The sequence below is a fragment of the Sylvia atricapilla genome, chromosome 9 (genome assembly GCF_009819655.1).
Source record: "Sylvia atricapilla isolate bSylAtr1 chromosome 9, bSylAtr1.pri, whole genome shotgun sequence".
NCBI lineage: Eukaryota > Metazoa > Chordata > Aves > Passeriformes > Sylviidae > Sylvia > Sylvia atricapilla.
Window position 1 is genome coordinate 27949461 of NC_089148.1, and position 19606 is coordinate 27969066.

Below are 19606 nucleotides of genomic sequence, written 5' to 3' on the forward strand. Positions count from 1 at the left end.
TCCCACCCAGGGTGAGAGATTGTGCTGCTAAAAGCCAGAGTTGAACACAGTCAGGCTCTGTCTTCTCAAAGACTTTGTCCAGCGAGGGGAAGGTTGGGAAAACACAATGATATTCCTCATTTTGTGCAGGGAAACACAGATTCAGAGAACTTTGCTCTAAGATCCTTGCTGTAGGCTAAGACTAATAGGAAGATTAAGGGCAAGACTCTTGTGTCTCAGGAATCAAAAAGCTTTACCTGGAGGGAGAAGCAGCAAGATGTGAAGGCTCAACAGGCGACCAAAGGAAAAGTCCTCCAGGTTCTGTCTTGATCTGCCTTTGAAAGCCCAGCTGAAGTGATGGCAACCAGCCATGGTAAGTTGTCAGCCTAGTCAGGACCATTTAAGAGAGGGAGTGAATGACTCAGTGCAGTAGCGAGAAAACATTGCATTTGATACCCTGACAGGTCCTGCTTCCGTGGGCTCAAGACTCTGGGTATGTGGAGAAGAGAATCTTTGTGGGGCCCCAGGGCTGGGGCTCTTGTCCTCCCCAGCAGCAGGAGAGACAGGGAAGGGCACTCTCAGGGATCAGGTTTTCACTGAGGCATGAGAATAAGTGCTTACCCCTCGTGTCTGACCTTCCTCTGGAAGACAGACATGGAAAGCAGCAATAAATAAATGATTCTGCACTCTATTCCTAGAAAGCCGACTTGAGTTTACTTATCACTCCCTTCTTGCCAAGACTCAAATATGTTTCCTTCGTTGAAATATTCATTTTCCACCCCCTTCCCTTGAAAGGAGCATTACAAACAAAAGTGCAAACTGCTCCTGGGCAGAGCTTTGCTCCCTCCCCGCTGGCCTGGGGAAAGCCGTGTGCTAACAACTGCAGCGTTTACCTTGTGAGCCTGCCAGGTGCTGGGTCATCTGCTGTTTGCAGGGTGGAAGAGCAGCTCAGCAGTTCCTCTTGTTTTGGTGTTTGAACCCTGCTGGAGCCCCCACAGGCAGAGGGGTGTTGGGGTTGGTGGTGTGGGATCACCAGCGGTACCTCGGCGTGATGAGTGTCCTGCTGCTGCTGCTCTGTGCTGTGCTGGGCACCCGGACCGCTGATGGCTTTGGGTGAGTGAGAGTTTCTGAAGCCACGGGAGGACACGAGAAACCATCAGGACCAGCACAGGCTCTGGTGGTGTACCCTAGTTGCTGTCGTGAGTGATTCCTGCCTCTCTAAGGAAAGGCGAAAGGCGTCGCTCCGAGGTCGGCGTTTTCCGCCTTCTGGTGATGAATTGGAGCCGACAAATTGCCACGCTCGTGTTGTAATGTGGAATTGTTTGAACACGCAGCCTCCTCCCGTGCTGGCTGCCCCTCAGAGAGCTGGGCACACAGGGGGTTGTTTCCTTCGAGTGCAGAAATGGTGAGAATGTGGCTGAGAGCTGTTCCTTTCTCTGCTGGTGTAATAGATTTTGCTGTTTCAGAGAAATGCATCTTGTAGTCTTTCCAATCTATGTTTTTTCACTGTTCTCTGAACTTTTGAGTTTTGATTTCATGCCTCAGCAAGCTGATGAGGTTTTGTAATTCCTTTATTCCATGTGATTTTTAATATAATGGGAACCCCATGCCAGGCACTAAATCATAGTTAAAGCTTCAGCTGATGCAGTTCCTTGTCGGGGTGGAAAAATTGGGAACATCGCTGTGGTAGTTCCCTTGTCAAATGAAAAGAAACTTAATTGTCAACATTTTCTTAAACCTCCCCACTTGAAGGAGGTGCAACAAGGGAGCATTTGTCCAGGACAAAGATTTAATCAGAAATCCTGAATCCGCCAAAAGAGGAGGCAGCATTTTAACTGTGGCGTTGTGGAAACCTTGGAGACACTGTGAGGGGGCAAGACAGTGGCTGGGATGAAGAGTAAAGGGCTTCAGGTTTGTTACTGGGTTGAAAGGGATTAATGGGTTAATGACTGGTGAACTGAGAGTAGAATCTAAGACTAGTGGCTTTGGCCAGCTTGGGAGAAAATGGGAAAGAGAGACACTTCAGCTTGGTTTTCAGAAATGCTGAGTGCATGCCAGGCCTGTCCTTGAGACTGGTGTTTGTCGTGGAGGTGTCTGAGCTCGGAGCCACGGAGCAAGGGTAGCAACTGGTGGTGAAGGTTTTACTGCTTGCACAGCTTGAGGTGAAGCCCAGATTGGTGGACTGTAGGTTTAGTTTCCACGGGTTTAGTCTCCCAGTGGAGAGTGGATCAGGTTTCGTTGGGTGCCATTAGGATGAGGAATGAGGACTGAAGTCCAGAGGTTGCGTGCAAGGCGTGGTGAGTGTTAGTTCTCCCTGGTGTGTGGTCTCACACGGGTGCAGGCTGAGGTGCCAGGTCCTCACAGCTCTCAGTTTCCCAGCCTGAAGCTCTGGTGTTGTTGGGCACAGAGGCCAGGAGTCCCCGAGCCCCAGGGACAGGCACACCCGCTCCGTGAGCGTCCCGCCGCAGCCCCGCGACTGCTCCCTGTCCGCCTGGTCCTCCTGGAGCAAGTGTGACCCCTGCCAGAAGAAAAGGGTGAGTGCCTGAGGTCTGGGGACCACCCCAAAACCAGGAGGTGGGACCTCCTTCGAGCCTTGTCCTTTCTGTCCATGGGGTTGGGCAAAATGAGGGCGAGCTGAGGAAAGCCCTGTACAGGTGAGGCTGTGGGTTTTGCTTTCAGGTGGTTTTCAGCTCTTCAGCTCGCCACCCCCAGTAATTCCAGCGCTTTCCAGGGTGCCTCACTGTCCTGAGAAGGTGTAAGGCCAGGCTTTGCAGGGGCTTTTAACAGTCCTGTCCTTCCACCATCAGTGTGAGGCACCTTCCCCGCTTAATGGTCCCCTGTGGGACTGGAGACACTCGGTGCCTCTGAGGATTAAGATGCTTTTTCTTGTCTGCCAGCCAGAATTTTCCACCCGAGAAGCCCCATCAAATGAAAGTAATGATCCCAACAGCGTGAAAAGCAAAATCCCCGTTGCTAGAGAGACCTCTGCTAACAAGTTGGAGAAGCTGTTCCCAGGCTTACGCAGAAATAACCAGTGATGGGAGCTGGGGGGAGAGTGAAGCTTCGTATCAAAGAGTTAATCTCAGAAGCTGGGGAAAAAAAGGAGGGCTAACATATTGGACAGAGTAATTGACTGCTTCACAGCAGTGTTGTGGGCGGAAAAAAAAAAATCCCTAATGATACAGAGGGACAAGTAAATACACTGACAGAAAATAACAAGGGATGTCGTTACCAGCACTAATTGAAAGAGAGGAGATGGAACGGAATCCTTCCTTACTCTCGCAAAGTCCCGCACTGCACTGTCAGGCTCATTTAAACAAACTGTCAAAGAAAGGCAAACTTTCCTTCATCCCTCCCAATCCTCAACCCTCCCTCAGTAAAATTAAAACTGTGGCAGATCAGAAACCTTTGAAACGAGGCAAATTACCGGCACCGCACTTCTGTGCTGACACTTTTCTCTTTTAATATGACAGAGTGCGCTTAGATCAGATCTCGGCGACACCGAGTTTGTTTTTCAACCAGAGAGGCGTAAAATTCACCATTTCTGTGCGCCTGAGTCAATATTTTTTATTTCATCGCAGTACAGATTTGCCCGCCTGGAACAGCCCTCTCAGTTCAGTGGAGATGCCTGTGATGACTCTGACAGAGAAGCTGAGGAGTGTGTCACCAGCAGCCCGTGCAGGAATAGAGTTCGGTGTGATGGGTTTGTGTGTGCACTCACAGGTGAGGATTTGGGGACTGGGGAGTTCTGCTGCTCACACAGTCAGGGGTCACTTCTGATGCCTCTGGGCTGAACTTTGTGCTCCTACGAAGAGTTTGCTGGGCCAGAGGCGTGCCAGGAATTGACCTGGCTCCTTCCACGCTTCTGTTTGTGTCAGTGGCTTTGAGTGAGTCAATTAGCCATTTTCAGAATCTCCAAATAGGGAATTATGACCTGGTTATAATCAGCAAAATCTGTAGCACAAGTGACAGCAACAGCCGCTCAGCACCTGAGATGGGGCAAGGGAAAAGCCTCTGCTCCCCGTCTTCCAGTGTTTTGGGGAGGCTGAAAACACTCGGTAATTGTGGACATGGGAAGAGAGAAAAAAAATAACACCATGTACAAGGCCTGCTGAAACAGCGTGTTCATTCTCTCAAAATGAAAAACAAATACTAAAACCACTCCATTTTATTTTCCTTTTTTTTACATTTGTAATTATTGTAGGATTTTCCTAAGACGAGCAAGGAATTTTAAGATTATGATGCTTCTGAGTGAAACTGAGCAGGCGGACTTCGGGAATCCATGCAGATAGAGAAGAATTTATTTTTTTTTTTTCCAGCTAGATTTGAACCATTAATTCCAGGAATTTTCCGTTTTGCTGCTGGACTCCATGTCAGGGAGTGTGACCACAGGTAGTTTTATGAGTGACTTTCCCCTTCCATCCCAGGGAGATGCATTGCACGGAGGCTGCTCTGCAACGGGGATGACGACTGTGGGGACCAGTCAGATGAGAAAAACTGCAAACAAGTGTTCAGGAAATGTGACCAGGAGATGGAAGAGTACTGGGGAATAGAGAATCTGGCAAAAGGGTAAGCCTGTGACTTTGGGCGAGATGCTCTCTTGCTTAAGGCTGAGAATGATCCGATGAACAGAGAAAAGCTGGAGCAGTTGCTGTATCCAGGAGTGAGCTGGGATCCAGGAACCTGATCCAAAGCCTGACGGTGACCTGTTGGAGCAACTCCAGAGGAGAGTCACCCAGTTGATCAGAGGGATGGAGCAGCTTTGCTAAGAGAAAAGGCCGGGAGAATTGGGATTGTTCAGCCTGGAGGAGAGAAGGCTCTGGGGTGACCTCACTGCAGCCTTTCAGTACCCGAGGGAGTCAACAAGAAAGATGGAGAGAGATGATTTACTGGGACCTGGAGTGACAGGACCAGGGGGAATGGCTTCCCATTGCCAGAGGACAGGGTTAGATGGGATATTGGGAATAAATTCACTCCTGTGAGGGTGGGGAGGCCCTGGCACAGAGGAGCTGTGGCTGCTCCACCCCTGGAAGTGTCCACGGCCAGGCTGGATGGGGCTTGGAACAACCTGGGACAGTGGAAAGTGTCCCTGCCTATGGAAGGAGGTGGGACTAAATGACCTTTAAAGATCCCTCCTGACCCAAATCATTCCATGATTCCTTGGATTTATGTTCTTACACCTTGTATTGGTTTGGTGGGGAGGGGGAAAGGTGTTCAAACTCCTTTGATTTCTTCCTTGGCATTGAGAGGTGGTGGAATTTTTGTGCTTTGTGTGAGTGGGGTGGGGTAAACCTGCATTATTAGCAGCTCTGTGAGAATTAAAATCTAAGTAGGAATTCATTCAGCTTTTGCAGGCTAAGATTGTGACAACTTTCTGTAAGATCAGACTGTGTGAAAAGAGGGGGTTTTTTCTTACTCTGCAGGGAACAAAATTGCTTTTTACATTAAAAAAAAAGAAAAAGAAAAAATCATATTGGAAGGAAAAAATATGATTTTCTCATTATTCTCTGGAGATATGGCTGCTGCACATGTCATTGCTAATGCTTTGTACTTCTGAGTTTAATCAAAATTAAAAATAATGTTGGACAATTATAGGAACATGCTTCTCTTCTCTTTGAAGCTACAGTTGCTCGCTAATTTGCTTTTAGTGGACTTCCCCTTTTTTTTTTCCTGATAGTTCTAAAATTAGAGTTAATTTTTTTCAGCTTCAGAGTCATTATCATGCAACTTCTCTCCCCAAAATCAGGAGAGGCAGATCCAACAGAGTCCTGGAGCGCTGGTAGTTTTTGGTGTTTTTTTTTTTTTTTGGATGAAGTTTCATCCCACCTGCAGCAATGGGAAAAGCAAGTGATGGGGTTTATTCTCCTCATCTCCACAAACTGCAGTGCCGCATCCTTTCTTGGAGCAGACAGGTTAAGGTTAAAGTTTCTGTCCATCATCCACTGAAATCAAAGGAAAACTCTCTGTGGTTTCAAGGATTAGTTGAGCTGTTGCTCTTTTCTCGTTCCCCAACAATTTTTCCTCTTATCTACTGGCCTCTGGTTGACCCTTGACCAACCTGACAAAGATTTTTGGCTGATAAACCAGAATGAAGAGGAATCAAAAATCAGCCTGGATGGATGGTATGGATTGGCAAACCTGCCTTTGAAGGTTCTGAGGGACAGTGTGGCTATTTGGGGATGAGCAGCCTGGTGGGGTGGGGGTTTGCCTGGTCCAGTTTGTTCTGCTCTTCCTGGAGAGTTCCAGTAAAGGCCACAAAGCTGCCAGTGCTGGTGGCAGTAACTGGTTCATTCACAGCTGGGGGATGAAAATTGCCATTTATATTCATCAGCTGTCAAAATGCAACTCTCTTTTTTGCTTTCTCATCAGTCCAGTTCTTCTGCAGCACCTGGGTTGGTTGGACAGTGAAAGAGGCCAAGGTTTATTTTTTCTTTTTTTTTTTTTTTGAGTTTCAAAATAAAGAAGTGTGAAACAAAGAGCCTATGGCCAAATAAAACAATCTTTTGCATTTCTCAGCCAAGGCATTTGGTGTTTAGCTCTGAATTGATGAGACCATAAAATATTGCCGTGCTGCTTCACCTGCAGGTTGAATCTCTTCACAAACAGCTTGGAAGGGCTGGTCCTTGACCACAGGTACTACGCTGGGGGATGTTCTCCCCATTACATCACAGACACGAGGTTCAGGAAGCCATACAACATAGAGAGCTACATACCAGAGGTACGTGCCAGGTGTGCCTGCAGATGGACTTACACACACGTGTTCCAGTGCATTTAGTGCCCAAGGCTTCACTGCTGGATCATTTTGTAAAAAAACCATAAAATTCTGGGCACTCAATAGGATCAGGCTGATTTTCACCCTGTTGTAGAACATCCTCATACCCCCTGCACTCCGTGGTGTTGAACACACCGCATGCTTTGTGTGAAAACTTGTTTCTGTCATGCATCAAAGCTGCATTTCAAATATTATATATTTGACCTTAGTGCTTCTGGTGACATGATGGTTTTGAGTGCTGCCCACTAGGAAACCTTTTCCTTTCAGAATTGGTACTTTAATTGATGCCTGTGTTTAAGGTTTCACCTTCTTTGCATAAGATTGACATACTAAGTGAAAGCCTGAGGACTTTGCAGCACGGAGGAGATAGAAGCTTTCCTGCTGCTGTAAATCAAGTATTCTTGAAGTACCTGTGTTAATAATAATAGTGCTTTGCAATTATACGAGGCTTTTCATCTTCAAAGTGCAAGCATTAATTCACAAGCATATTTGTGTCTGCATTCCTTCCCCACGCTTCAGGTGTACAATCACTGTGCGGGAAATGAGACGCGTTGTTTTTCCTTTCTGTTTAGACCAAAGGCAAATATGAATTTACAATGACTGAATATGACTCCTACTCAAATTATGAAAGCAGTGTCCTGAGGGAAAAATCTTCACAGACAAGCTTCGGCTTCGGTATAACCATACCAGGACTGTTTGCATTTGGTTACAGTTCAAATGACATGAGGTTCAAGAAGTTCATGTCGAGGATGAAAAGATTTTCTTCAACTGTAAGCATTGCTCCACTTAACTCCCTGCTAACATGTTCCCTGTAAGTGTGTGAGTGTGTGTGCTGAAGCTCCTCCTTGGGTCAGCAGCCAGGACTGGGATAAATTAAATCCTTTCCCCAGCTGGATCCTGCCATTTGTTCAAGTCTTGACCATCCCCACCATGCCTTCCTTTGTGTTTGCAACAGCCAGGAGCTTTTCCATTCAGCTCTCAGCCAGGATCTGGGCTGCTGGACCTTTGAAATCAGCCACAACTTGTTGAGAGGACTCAGTGATCCTTGTGGGTCCCTTCCAGCTGAGGATACTCTCTGATTCTCAGTGTGGTCTGTCCACTGCCCTGCTGGGCATCCACCTTTGAAAGTTTGTAGTTAAAACTAACTTTCTTTTTTTTTTAATTGAAAAATTGAAGCTAAGAATCTAGAACTCAACTTGAATCTATAACTCCTATGACTACCATCATTTATTTTCTTTTTTTTTTTTTTTTATCTGTTACTGCCATAAACAAAAGTAGCTCCTATCAGTGGTGTAATAGTATCAGCAATCTGTGTGTCCTTTCAGCATAAAGGGTGCTCAGGAATGGCAAAGTATTCCTTGCATTTGCTTCCTGCAGAGTGGAATTTCTCACAACAAGATCAAAGGTTGATGAGAAGCATTTGCAACAGATATCCATAAAGAAAACCAAATATTAAGTCCTGATTTTATAATTTAAGCTGCAGCATTCTATACTGATCCCTCCCTGATGGGGTTGTCCTGCCGGCCCAGACAACTGAACACTAAATCCTTTGAACATAAAGGAAGACATTTTCTGCTCCAGACTTTTATGCCAGAAAAGGGAGAGAGAATAATTATCCAAGTTTACTTATCTGTCTACAAAGAGACGTTTAAATATGTGTGTGTATGTGAGAGAGAGGGAGAGTGTTTGTGTTTTCCTCTTTCTTTTCAGTTTTGATAAGGGCATATCCTGTCAAATACAAATACGAACCTGGCTCAGCCAATGACCGTTTCCCATACAAATCATGCTTGCAGATATCAGAACTTTTCAGGAGAGAGCTTGTGAGAGATAAAGTTTATTAGGGGTAAAGCAATCTTGCAGGGTGCTGAGGTGTCCTTGCATCCTGGATGTGCCACATCAGAACCTGGACCCTGCCTTTTCCTGTCTCCCAGCTATGGCCTGAGACTCAGGAATTTTTACTACTAAAAGTTTTGCTTTAGCAGAAGTTAGTTAGGACATTCCCAGTCGTAAGCTTTCCGGTCAGAAACCGTGCGGCCAATAAATCCCGACCAGCGCCGACAGCTCCCCCGCCAACAACGAATTCCCATTGCCATGAGGGAGTGACATCCCTGACTCCTCCTGGCTCTTGCTGTGCCTTTCCTGCAGTCCAGCAAGTTCATCCACGCCCGTTCGGAGCTGACTGTTGGTGTTTACAAGACGAAGGCGCGGGCGCTGATGCTGCACCACAAGTTCCTGCAGCGCCTGCGGCAGCTCCCCACCGACTACATCTACGGGGAATACCGGGAGCTGCTCAGGGATTTTGGGACACACTTCATCAAGGAGGCCACTGTTGGAGGCATCTATGAGTACACCTTGGTCATGAACAGCGACGAGCTCCGCAAGGCAGGTGTGTCTGAGGGTGGGCAAGGAGCTCTGGGGATGGATTTGGGGGTGAGCTCTGGGGTCAGGAGATGGGGGAAGGAATCAACAGCATCTCAAATAAATCCTGCAGGAAATGTGGGAGTAGACGGGCTCGTTGGCAGTGAGTAAAGAGGTTTCCAAGGCTTTAGCTCACAAAGAAAGGCCCTGTGGCAAGCATTTTAGACAGCACGTTTTAGAGGCTGACAAGATGTTGAGACGAATGAGAATCGTGGATCTTAACACTTCTGTTAGCTTTGAAAACCTTCACCCGAGTCCTTTTTCTACCGCCTTTCAAATGGCAGTTTTGAAACACCTTTAGCCTGGAGAGCTTTTCCAGCACGTAGGAAACAGTAAATAATTTGCTGGGTGACTCTTGTGCCTGACATTGCTCCTGCTCTTTGGCTCTGGCTCTTTGTTGTGAGAAATGATGATTGTTGTGCAGGACAGAGGGAGCGGTGTGACATTAATCAATAGCTGCACTCTCAATTATTTATTCATTGGCAGGGGAGTGAGGAACTGCCTCTGCTGTCTGTTTGCAGAGGCATTTACCGGACTCTGCTTTGTGTAATACTCTGTTTGTTCTTCTGCTGTTTGGGAAGTTCCTTCCCCTAGAGTCAGAGGGAGGGACAGAATTTAGGTTCACATCTCAGATTTCTAACAGAGTTTCCCGGTTTCTCTGCTGTTGCTCCTTGCCCTTCTCAAGCCATGTTTGTTTGAACTAAAGTGTATTATTGTCTGCATCAAAATGCTCAGTGTCTGCTGACCCAGATCAGGATCTTGCAGCAATAACGTTTTCACACAAGTGCTGAACTGGGCTCTAAGTTTTTAGCAGGGTTTTGTAGGTCCAGTCTGAGAATTCAGGTTTTTCCCTTCAAATCCATCATTATGTTTGTACTGTCTGTGCTGGAACTGGAATTTTCTCTTGCAGATCTGGTGTCACACACTGTGTGACATGGTTGGTACTTGCTCTGCTCTCACTCAGAATCCAATCTGCCACATCTTAGAATCATGGAATCCCTTAGGTTGGGAAAGCCCTCTAAGATCATGGAGTCTGACTTAGCCCAGCCCTGCCAAAGCCACCACTAAAACGTGTCCCCAAGTGTCACATCCACTTGTCCTGTGAATCCCTCTGGGTTGGTGACTCCACCCTTGCCCTGGGAAACTTCTTCCAGGGCTTGAAAACCCTTTGGGTGAAGAAGTGTTTCCTCATTTCCAATTTAAGTTTCCGTGAAGCACTTAAAGCTCTTCTGGCAGCAGAGAATTGGAGATGTGAACTGGTAAAAGGAGGAAAAGCTGTTTCATCTTTTCCTCTTAAAAAACCTGGATCCTGGGGATGGGGAGGGGTGGTGGGTAGTTTGTGGTTAGACATCAACTGTTTTGCTACCCACCGCAGCTCTGCTTAACCCAATACAGCTGGATGGGTGACTAAAATCCCCCTCCTCCAGCATTTACCTTGCATTTCCCCTTGCCTTCAGAGTTCTGTAAAACACAGATTTCATTTCATATGGTTCTGTTAAGTATCAAAAAAAAAAAACCCAAAAAACCCAAAATAATCTTCTTCATTTCTTTTTTTCTTTGCCTAAGAGAAAAATGCTTCTCATCTCTCAGTTTCTGCATACGTGGGCCTAAACCATGGAACAGTTGCATTAAAACTTTACCACTTTTGTGTGTTTAAGATTTTTCTCTGAGCGATGTCCAGAAGTGTGCACAGGCGGGCTTTAGCGTTTCTGTGGATATTAAAAAAGTCGCTGTGGGCCTTGGAGTAGATGTAGGTCTCTGTAAAGCCCTTCTGAAAGAGATTGGAGGTAAGAATGAAACATTTCTGCCCTTTCATTTCTTTGTCACAGTGAAAGGAAGATTTTGTGATCTTGCTTGCCTGGAGTATTCCCCCACTCCCTCACAGCCGCTTTTGAGTCTGCTGGCTAACCGCAGCCAGGTTTGACAGAGCGGGGAAATACCTCAGAGCTCGGGGTTTTCCCAAGATCTTCTGTGTAGAGAGCAAATATCTGCTCAGCATCCCAAGGAGAAGCAGGGACAGATCAACCATGAGCCGCGTGCTGTGTTAAATATCAGCCCCCACCTCTCAGCAGGTGAACCCAGCAGGGCTCTTTTTGCTTCCTGATGGGGAGAACAGGGAGGTGACGGTGCTGTGGGAGCCACTGGGCACCTGGGAAGGTGCACCTGGAAATAGGTGGAGGAGAACAGGGAATGTTCCTGGGGGTGAGGAACATCGGGCTCTGGGAGGACCTGAGAGCTTAAAACCGTGGGGAAGGAATTCAGGGGAGGGATGCAGGGTGGGGAATTCCTGCAAGGGAGCAGGAGGGACACAGGGCACACTTGGCAGGAAACCAGGTGAGCAACACTTGTGGCATTTTTTCCCTTGCCCTCTGAGTGCGACAGGTTCCTGTATTTGGAGGATTTTTGCTGTGAGCTGGTGACTGCAGCCCACAGACACACAGCCTGGGCACTTCTCTGAGTGCATTTTTTTTTTTGCAGAGAGCACTGCCAAGAAGCAGTTTGTGGAGGATTTCGTGGTGCTGGTCCGTGGTGGGGGGAGTGAAGACATCACCACGCTGGCCCACAAGGACCTGCCCACGGCCCTGGTCATGCAGCAGTGGGGAGACGCTGTGCAGTACAACCCTGAGATCATAAAGCTGAAGGTACTGCACCCTCCACTCCCTCCAGCCTCAGCTGAGCCCCTTGGAGAGCTCTGTGGTTAAATAAACAGGATTTAGGGAAAGAAAAAACCACCCCAGGAATAGCAGACCTTGTTGTGCAGTGTAGCTTCTCATTCTGAATGCTCAGAAATGCAAAGGTGTGATGCTGGAAGAGGACTGTGGTTGGAAATACACAAAGGAAACAGCTTTAAGCCTTTAACTTGGCTGTACTGGTGTCATTTCTTGCTGCCTGCCAGGCAGATCAGACGATCCACATTCTGTTGTACCAATGTATAACTTACCAAAAATTCTATCTGGCAGCATATATTTTATAAGGACTTCTGTTCTCCTTGATGTTTGTCAACTTCTGGGAGCAGCAGTGGCTATTTTTTTTTATGTTCAGAAGGTCAGGTGGTTAACTGTGCATGTCTGGATGTTGGTGCAGCTTAGCTGAACCTTAAAAACAGGACTTAGGCTTTGAAAAGTCAAGGATTTTTTTGATCTTGGAGAGTTTTAGGAATGGAAAAAAAAGCAAGCAGAAGTGTGCATCAATTCTGCCTCATCATCTTTTGTGTCAAAATGATTGAATAGTACAAAGGTGCAAGGGAACATCCTTTTAAGCAGGAGTTTGGACTGGTAGAGGTGGAAGTTGATTTATAGTTGCTTTTCATTGTGAAATTTAATTTTAGGCAAAAAGCTCTTTACATTCGTAGAAGGGGGTTGTTTCACAAGAAAGAAGTGAATTGTAAAAAAGGTGAAGCAAGCAAAAAATCAGTCATTTGGAAACACAGCCAGTGTCCATCTGGCACTTGCTGCAGCCCCTGGTGTGCTGTGGATTGACCTTCCAGAAATGCACTGGGAGGTCTCAGGGCAGGAGACAAGAGAAACGCAGCCCTCTGCACCAAATCCCACGTGCAGAAAAGCCTCCCATGAGGAACTGAGGTGTTCTTTGTCTTGCCTGGCATCACTGACCAGGCTGCCCAGTGAAAAACCTCGGGCAGATGTAATTTGGATTTGGTATCTTCATTTCCATACCAATATCCCTGTGGGGCTGGAAGATCAAAAGTACCAGCGGAGTGTGACTAAATGTCAGCCCAAGAATGCTTAGTTAGGGAAAACTAAAGCAAATCAGTTCATAAATCATCTGCTGGAGGGACTTGGCAGGTCACTCGTCGTGTATTTCCTCATTTGTATGGTCTGAATTCAAAAAGCAAAGTATGGATCACAGATAATTGATGAAGAGTGGATGTACAGCAGCAGGAAATGAGCTTTTTTTATTATTATTATTATTGGAACATTCTTCAGTTCTTGTAGTTTGAGCCTGTGGTGGCAGGAGGGTGATCTTTTTTGCTTCCTGTGTGTGCCCTGCATGGCAGCATCTCTGCAGCGAGGATGGGAATTTGGGATGGATTTTCTGATGCCACATGGATCATCCCCCTGGCAGCAGTGGGTGGCTGGCACTGTTGGCACCCCACTTTAACTTTCCCTTGTTCTCAGGAGGAAAATGAATGAGTGAGCCAAAGTCTCCTCAGTCCCTGCACTGTGCTGTGCACACCCTTGTCTGCTCTCCCTGACCCCATCTGCAGATAGAGATTAAATCCTCTCCCATCTGGAGGCAGTGAAACCCTGAGGTGGGCTCCATAAGGATGGAAACCAGCCCTGAAATGTGGTGAAGGTGGAAGAGCAGATGTGAATCCCTGCGGCTGGTGCCTCTGGCTGTAGGGGGAGATTTCTGTGGATGGTTTTTAGGGGATGTTTTAAAAACCACAGAGATCACGCAGAAGATGTTCGTTTGAGCAAATCTGATCTATAAATGTCTGTACCGGAAAAACGGATGAGAAAGGATTTAATGAAACTCCAATGCAACTTCGCCTGTTTCTTATCCAACAGTTTGGCTGCTGTATTTTGTTACACACTTCCAAGTGCTCTGGTGTTGGGAACCAAAGGGAGCATCTTTGGGAGTGTTCCTGACCCCGTGGCCTTGTTGTTCACAGGGTTTTAGCAAATAGCAGTGGGAAACCTGGAGATTTTAACCACACAGCCTCCATTTCTCCCTCCAGCTGTGCCACCTCTGAACCTTGGGATGTCCGTGGCATTTTTGAGCTTGGGAATTAATGCAGCTTCCCCCCTCCCTTTAGGTAGAGCCGCTGTATGAGCTGGTGACTCCCTCTGACGTGGCTGATTCCACCAAGATTAAGGAGAATCTGCGCCGGGCTCTGGAAGAGTTCCTGCAGGAGACCAGTTCCTGTCGCTGTGCTCCATGCCAGGGGAATGGCATCTCCTTCCTCAGAGGTACAGGGCTCCCTGCTCCTCCTTTCTGCCCTCTGGATTGAAATTAGCTGGGAATTTGTGGGGAGCACGTGGCAAGCAAGCTGCTCTTTAGGTTTTCCTGTCGTTTTTTTATCAGGGAATTACTCCGCGTTTTTAAAGTTGCTCTGTTTGTAGAGTCCTGGTAAGTAGAGACAGTAAAATCCCTTTATTTTTCAAGGGATATCTTTGTTATGGGAGTGACCATTATCTGTATCAGTTTTACAGAGGAATTTATCACTTCTCAATTACACATTAAAAAAGAAAAGTCTTTGACATCTTGAAGTCTCCTCCTTTTAAGATTGCTTCCATCCTCCTGGAGAAGTGACTACTGTCTCAGCATTAATTAGTGTTTGTAAAAGGGGTTTTGAAGATGAAAAGCACCATCTAAGTGCCAAGCACAGTGATCACCACCTCCCCCTGTTTCTGATGGAAGCTGTCCTCCTCCGTAAGCAGGCTGTGATTTAAAAAAAAAAAAAAAAATGAAGGGGAAAAATAATCAAATTAAATGAAAACTGCTCTGCCTAAACAAGAGATATGTGATGTGATGAGAGCTTCTAACAAAGGGACCATTTTGTCAAGTGCCTAATTTCAATCTGCATCTGCAAAAGTCCTGATGAGAATTGTTATCATCAGATTGTATCTAATGCAGAAACGATCACTTCACATACCGACCAGCTGATTGTAGCATTTCAAGCATTTGTCTCATGGTGACCTCTGTTTAAATAACTTTGTGGGAGCTGAGTCCAGGTTAGTGTTTCATTTAGGATCTTCTCAGCAAAGGTTTTAAATGAGCATGTGTTTTCCTAAGTGGGAACTCTTCTCCAGGTTCCTGACATGGGATGCACATTCCTGGGCAGCCAGAGCAGGGATATTGGGATTTTCCTCTGCCACAAAGCCAAGTTAGGGTACTCCTGTCCTGGCTGCTCTCTCTGGATGCTGCAGTTTGTTCTTTAGCAGCTTTACCAAGAGCTCTCTGCAGAGACCCCACCTGCAGTGCTGTGTCCAGGTCTGAAACCTCAAATTGTGAAAGGTCATGGAGCTGCTGCAGTGGGTCCAGAGGAGGCCACAGGGAAGGCAGGGCTGGATGAGATGCTGGGAAGGGATTCCTGGCTGTGAGCAGGATGAGGCTCTGGCACAGGGTGCCCGGAGAAGCTGTGGCTGCCCCTGGATCCCTGGAAGTGTCCAAGGCCAGGTTGGATGGGGTTTGGAGCAACCTGGGATGGTGAAAGGTGTCCCTGCCCATGGCAGGGGTGGGCTGAGATGAGCTTTAGGTTCCCCTCCAACCCAAACCATCCCAGGATTCTGTGATTTCTTTTGGAGAAGAGCAGGAGGACTCTGTGGTCCCCTGGCTTGTGGAATTGCCCCAGTGAGTCTGAGGTTGAGCTGCAGGACAGGAACAAATGTCAGGGGAGGTGAGAGGGGGAGCAGGGCAGTCACAGCTCCCCTCTTTATTGGCATTGATCCCTTCAGCACTGGAGAAGAATTATGGCATTTCACCCAGTGTCCTTTCCTCCCAGAAGATGAAGTGCTAGAGACAAGTGTCTGCCTGCTGGGAAATGTGCCTCCAGGTCTGTAATTCCCACCATCTGTGCTTCCTTTCAGGAACAGAGTGTGAGTGTTTGTGTCCCCTCGGCTACAGCGGCACCGCCTGCGAGATCAGCAGGAGGAAAGGTGAGAGGGACCCAGCCTCTGTCCAAGGGACAATCCTGGCTGTGCTGGCATGTCCCAGCTGTGCTAGGAGTGTCCAGGGATGGCAGCTGAGGGATGGGGAGTGATGCCAGCCCTGGCTGCTCCCAGCTGGGCCCCTGCAAGGGAGACAGACGTATTTTCCCTGCCCTCTTCTGAATTCCCTCTTGAGGAGGAGGGTTTGTTTTTTGCATGTACGTGCCCTGCGATTGTATCAAAATAGGAATTCCTGCCTAGTTCACAATCCCTGGAAAGCCTCAGGTGTCCTCCTTAGGTAACAGCTCTGTTTCCTCAGTTTTTCCCTTTGATAAAAGCAGCGTGTTGCAAACTGTTCTTCCCCAGCTATGCCAACATGCATTTTAATCTTAAAACCTTATTATGCTGTTCTGAAGCATTTATTAATGCTCCTTGGTCACTCTATGTCTCCGCTGTCTCCTGACTGATGTTCTTAACTCCTTCCAGTTTAGGATCATCTATGAATTTAATCATTTTGTTTACTTCTTCCAGCTCATTAATTTAGATGCTAAATAACACCAGATCCCAGGCACCCAGAGCTCTGGCACCAACCCACAGTTTGATGCATTGCATTTATCACTGGCTTTGTTTACAGCCTTACCCACCACTCATTCTGCATGGCTGTGTCCAAACCGAGCCAGGCTCAAATGCACTTTAAGCCAAGGTTTCACTGAACAGGGGCTCATTTTTTGGGTATTTCTGAGGCAGTCCATGGAGCCTTGAATGGCAGAATCACTGACACCTTACTCCAGTCTGTTTTACACGCTCATAGTCACATCCAACCCTCCCAAAGCTCACACCCATCCATTCGTCAACACCATAACTTCATTTCTCACTCTCATTTCCTCTTTTTATGCGTTGCCTCCGTGATTTTGTATTTCTGTCACTCACATGCTCAGGGTCCAGAAGAATCAGTGTAATAGGAAAAGCAATGGAGGGAAAGCTGAATGGTCAGGCTGTTGTTCACTGAAGTGCTGACACTGCCCCTACCACCTCGAAATGTGGCTGAGACAAGTTTAGTTGGTCTGTTTCCTATCTAGGCTTGGACTAAGACAAAGAGAGAAACATCCTTCAAGCAAACATAAAGCTAATTGCCTTTTGTTTTTTTTCCCCCTTTCATGTCTTCCCAAAGTAGTTTGAACAAACACCAGAAATGCTGAACAAAGAACAAACATCTCTGAAGCAATCACTCGTTGTTAATGACTCCAGTATGTTGTTGGTGATGTGGACAGGGGCAGAGCTGTTTGTGCTCAGATACGATTCATGGGAGCTGACATCTCCTCCCGTGGAAAGAGCTGCTTGTTTCTGACGGTCCTTTCCTGCTTTGTTGTGCTTTTTTCTTTTCCAGATCCTGCTGTTAATGGAAACTGGGGGTGCTGGGCCAGCTGGTCCCCGTGTTCAGGAGGTCAGAGGACAAGAAAGCGAGAGTGCAACAACCCTGCCCCACAGGGGGGTGGCTCCTCCTGCGAAGGGCCAGACTCTGAGACAGTTCTTTGCTAGAGGGAATCAGCAGGAGCTCCCACAGAGCTGATGGGCACTTGGCAGACTGCCTGGGAAGACATCACCTCCCTGCCTTTCCAAGCTGGCCTCGCTCTGCCCATGGGTCTCATCCAAACCAGAAACAGTTCAGAAGGCGCTGGGAGGGTGTTAACAGCCACACCTTTGGACATGCAGCTGTCCCATGGGATTGAATGTGCTTACTGACCTCAATATTTTGCCTTTTTCCTGTCTTTATTGCAATGGGCTAAATGAGACAAGCTTTATCTCTGTCTGTATTTGGTAGCTGCATGATTTCAAATTACACTGTCTCGTTGCTGAAGGTTCCTTTGAGATAAGAAGAGACACTTTGATCTTACGTGCAGCAAGATGTGCACTGATGCACAGCTTCTGTGACGGCAGCTGTGTCATGTGGAGCAAAATCCAGCACATTAAAGCCTAAATCTCAATGAGCGCAACAGTATCTAACGTGACATTCAGAGCCCCCGTGCCTCACTACCCCGCTTTCCCAATTTATTGTGTTGTTCCCACCCCTGCCATGGGCAGGGACACCTTCCACTAGCCCAGGTTGCTCCAAGCCCTGTCCAGCCTGGCCTTGGACACTTCCAGGGATCCAGGGGCAGCCACAGCTTCCCTGGGACAAATGGAGCATTTTGAAAAAGCTGTCTGCACATCCCCTGAGCTCTTCTGCCCTTACTAGCTGCGTTTGCCCTAGACAAGCTCTGGTTAATAAGCCTGATCCCATGAAATCCAGTATTCCAGCTGCTACTGGATCCACCCAGGGTGGGACATCCGACTTGGAGAGAGCTCACTGTGAAAAGAGACAAATCGGTTTGGCTGTTTTTACCATCCCTGGAGCTGTGCAGTCCAGCTCTAACAACAGAGGAACGTCAAAACACTCTGCACCATTTCATGAGCCTGCATCCTTCCAGGGACTTGCCTCCTACAGTTTTGTTGGTGGCAAATGATTTTTTTGCCAAGACATTTGCTTGGGCCTGCTGCAAAATAACCAGCAGTTACTTGGGCAATTCCACCAGTGCAAAAGTTGTTCCTGAGGGCTGTGAGTCTTTCTAACATCTGCAAGGTCAGACTCTTCTTCTGAGGGAATTTTTAGCAGAGCTGGTGATGGTGGGCTGGTATGGCCCGTTCCTTTCCTTTCAGACTGACGTTGTCTGAATGCAATTCCTGTGAGAGCAGCTCAGGCTCCCTGACACCTCAACAATGGAACATGCATTTAGCTGTAGCCCTCACGCCGCCTCCACACTTATCCACAGGGCTCCTGTGACAGCTCTAAGAAAGGCAGAGCACGTTGCATATGTAAAACAAGAGGGCTCTGTGCTCATTATGGGCTTCATCATTGAGCTGCCAACCCAAAACATTTCCCTTTTCCACTCTGTAGCTGAAATATCTTTTGTCTGATGGAAATTTGCCAAGAGATTCTTTTTTTTTTTTTTTTTTTTTGGGTCATGGTCAAAGAGGTCACTGCTTGTGTGAAGTGGGATATTCCTCCATGTTTTTTGCAGGGGTTGTGTAGAAATTCTGAAGGTGAGCACCCTGAGCATGGTTCACCTCTGAGGACACAAACTGCAGTGTCATTGCCTGCCCTTCTTGGAAATCATTGGTGCAATCTGATTAAGTACATTTCCCAGATGAGTCAAGTGGCTTTTGTAAATTTAACCACCTTTCCTGATCGTCCAGCTGGTTAAACACACAGCAGTGGTGCTTCTCTCCACTGCTGCGGCAAGGACAGCCAAGTGCAGCGACCTGCCTTGGGACTGTTGTTCCCAAACCAGAAAAACACAGATGTTTTGAAGTGATGACAGCACCTGAGTTTGAATATGTGGGTTTGGGCGGTTTTTTTGGAGGAAGACAGGAGAGATTGACAGTCACCAAGATCATCAGGGTAGTCTGAAGTATGAGTTGAGCAGCGGCTGACTATTCAGCCTGTAGGCTTAGAATCCTCCCATAAAGGACATAACTTTATCTTGTCCTTGTGATCTTGATTCCTCTAACTAATGATTTATTATAAACCTGGGAGGGCCATAAAAAATACCGCGCTGAAGCTTTTATTGTTTCATTTTGGTTGGCATTAAATTTTGGTAGCATCTTTTACTGGTGTTCCTAACTCTCACCGCCTGTGTAAGTTCCGATTAATCACCCACGTGTGAGGGAAGGCTGCAGGCAGCTCTGCACGTGTTCAGCACTGCTTCTGCTGCTCCAGCCCATTCCTCTGCACAAGATACTCGTCTCACTGGGCTCCTCTACATCCCATGTTGTATTTTCACCAGTT

General features: G+C 47.2%; 2 protein-coding genes across 2 annotated transcripts in view; one reads left to right on the forward strand and one right to left on the reverse strand.

The window, feature by feature from the left end:
• The window catches only part of PRKAA2 (protein kinase AMP-activated catalytic subunit alpha 2), a 330475-nt gene that overhangs the window by 226777 nt on the left and 84092 nt on the right, over positions 1 to 19606 (reverse strand). The window lies entirely within an intron of this gene.
• Positions 899 to 17770, forward strand: C8B (complement C8 beta chain). The gene is made up of 12 exons (XM_066325426.1): positions 899 to 1092; positions 2387 to 2513; positions 3561 to 3702; positions 4407 to 4548; positions 6565 to 6697; positions 7324 to 7521; positions 8897 to 9137; positions 10828 to 10956; positions 11648 to 11811; positions 13947 to 14100; positions 15721 to 15789; positions 17168 to 17770. The coding sequence occupies exons 1-12, from the start codon at positions 1031 to 1033 to the stop codon at positions 17317 to 17319; spliced, it is 1713 nt and encodes a 570-aa protein (XP_066181523.1). The 5' UTR covers positions 899 to 1030; the 3' UTR covers positions 17320 to 17770.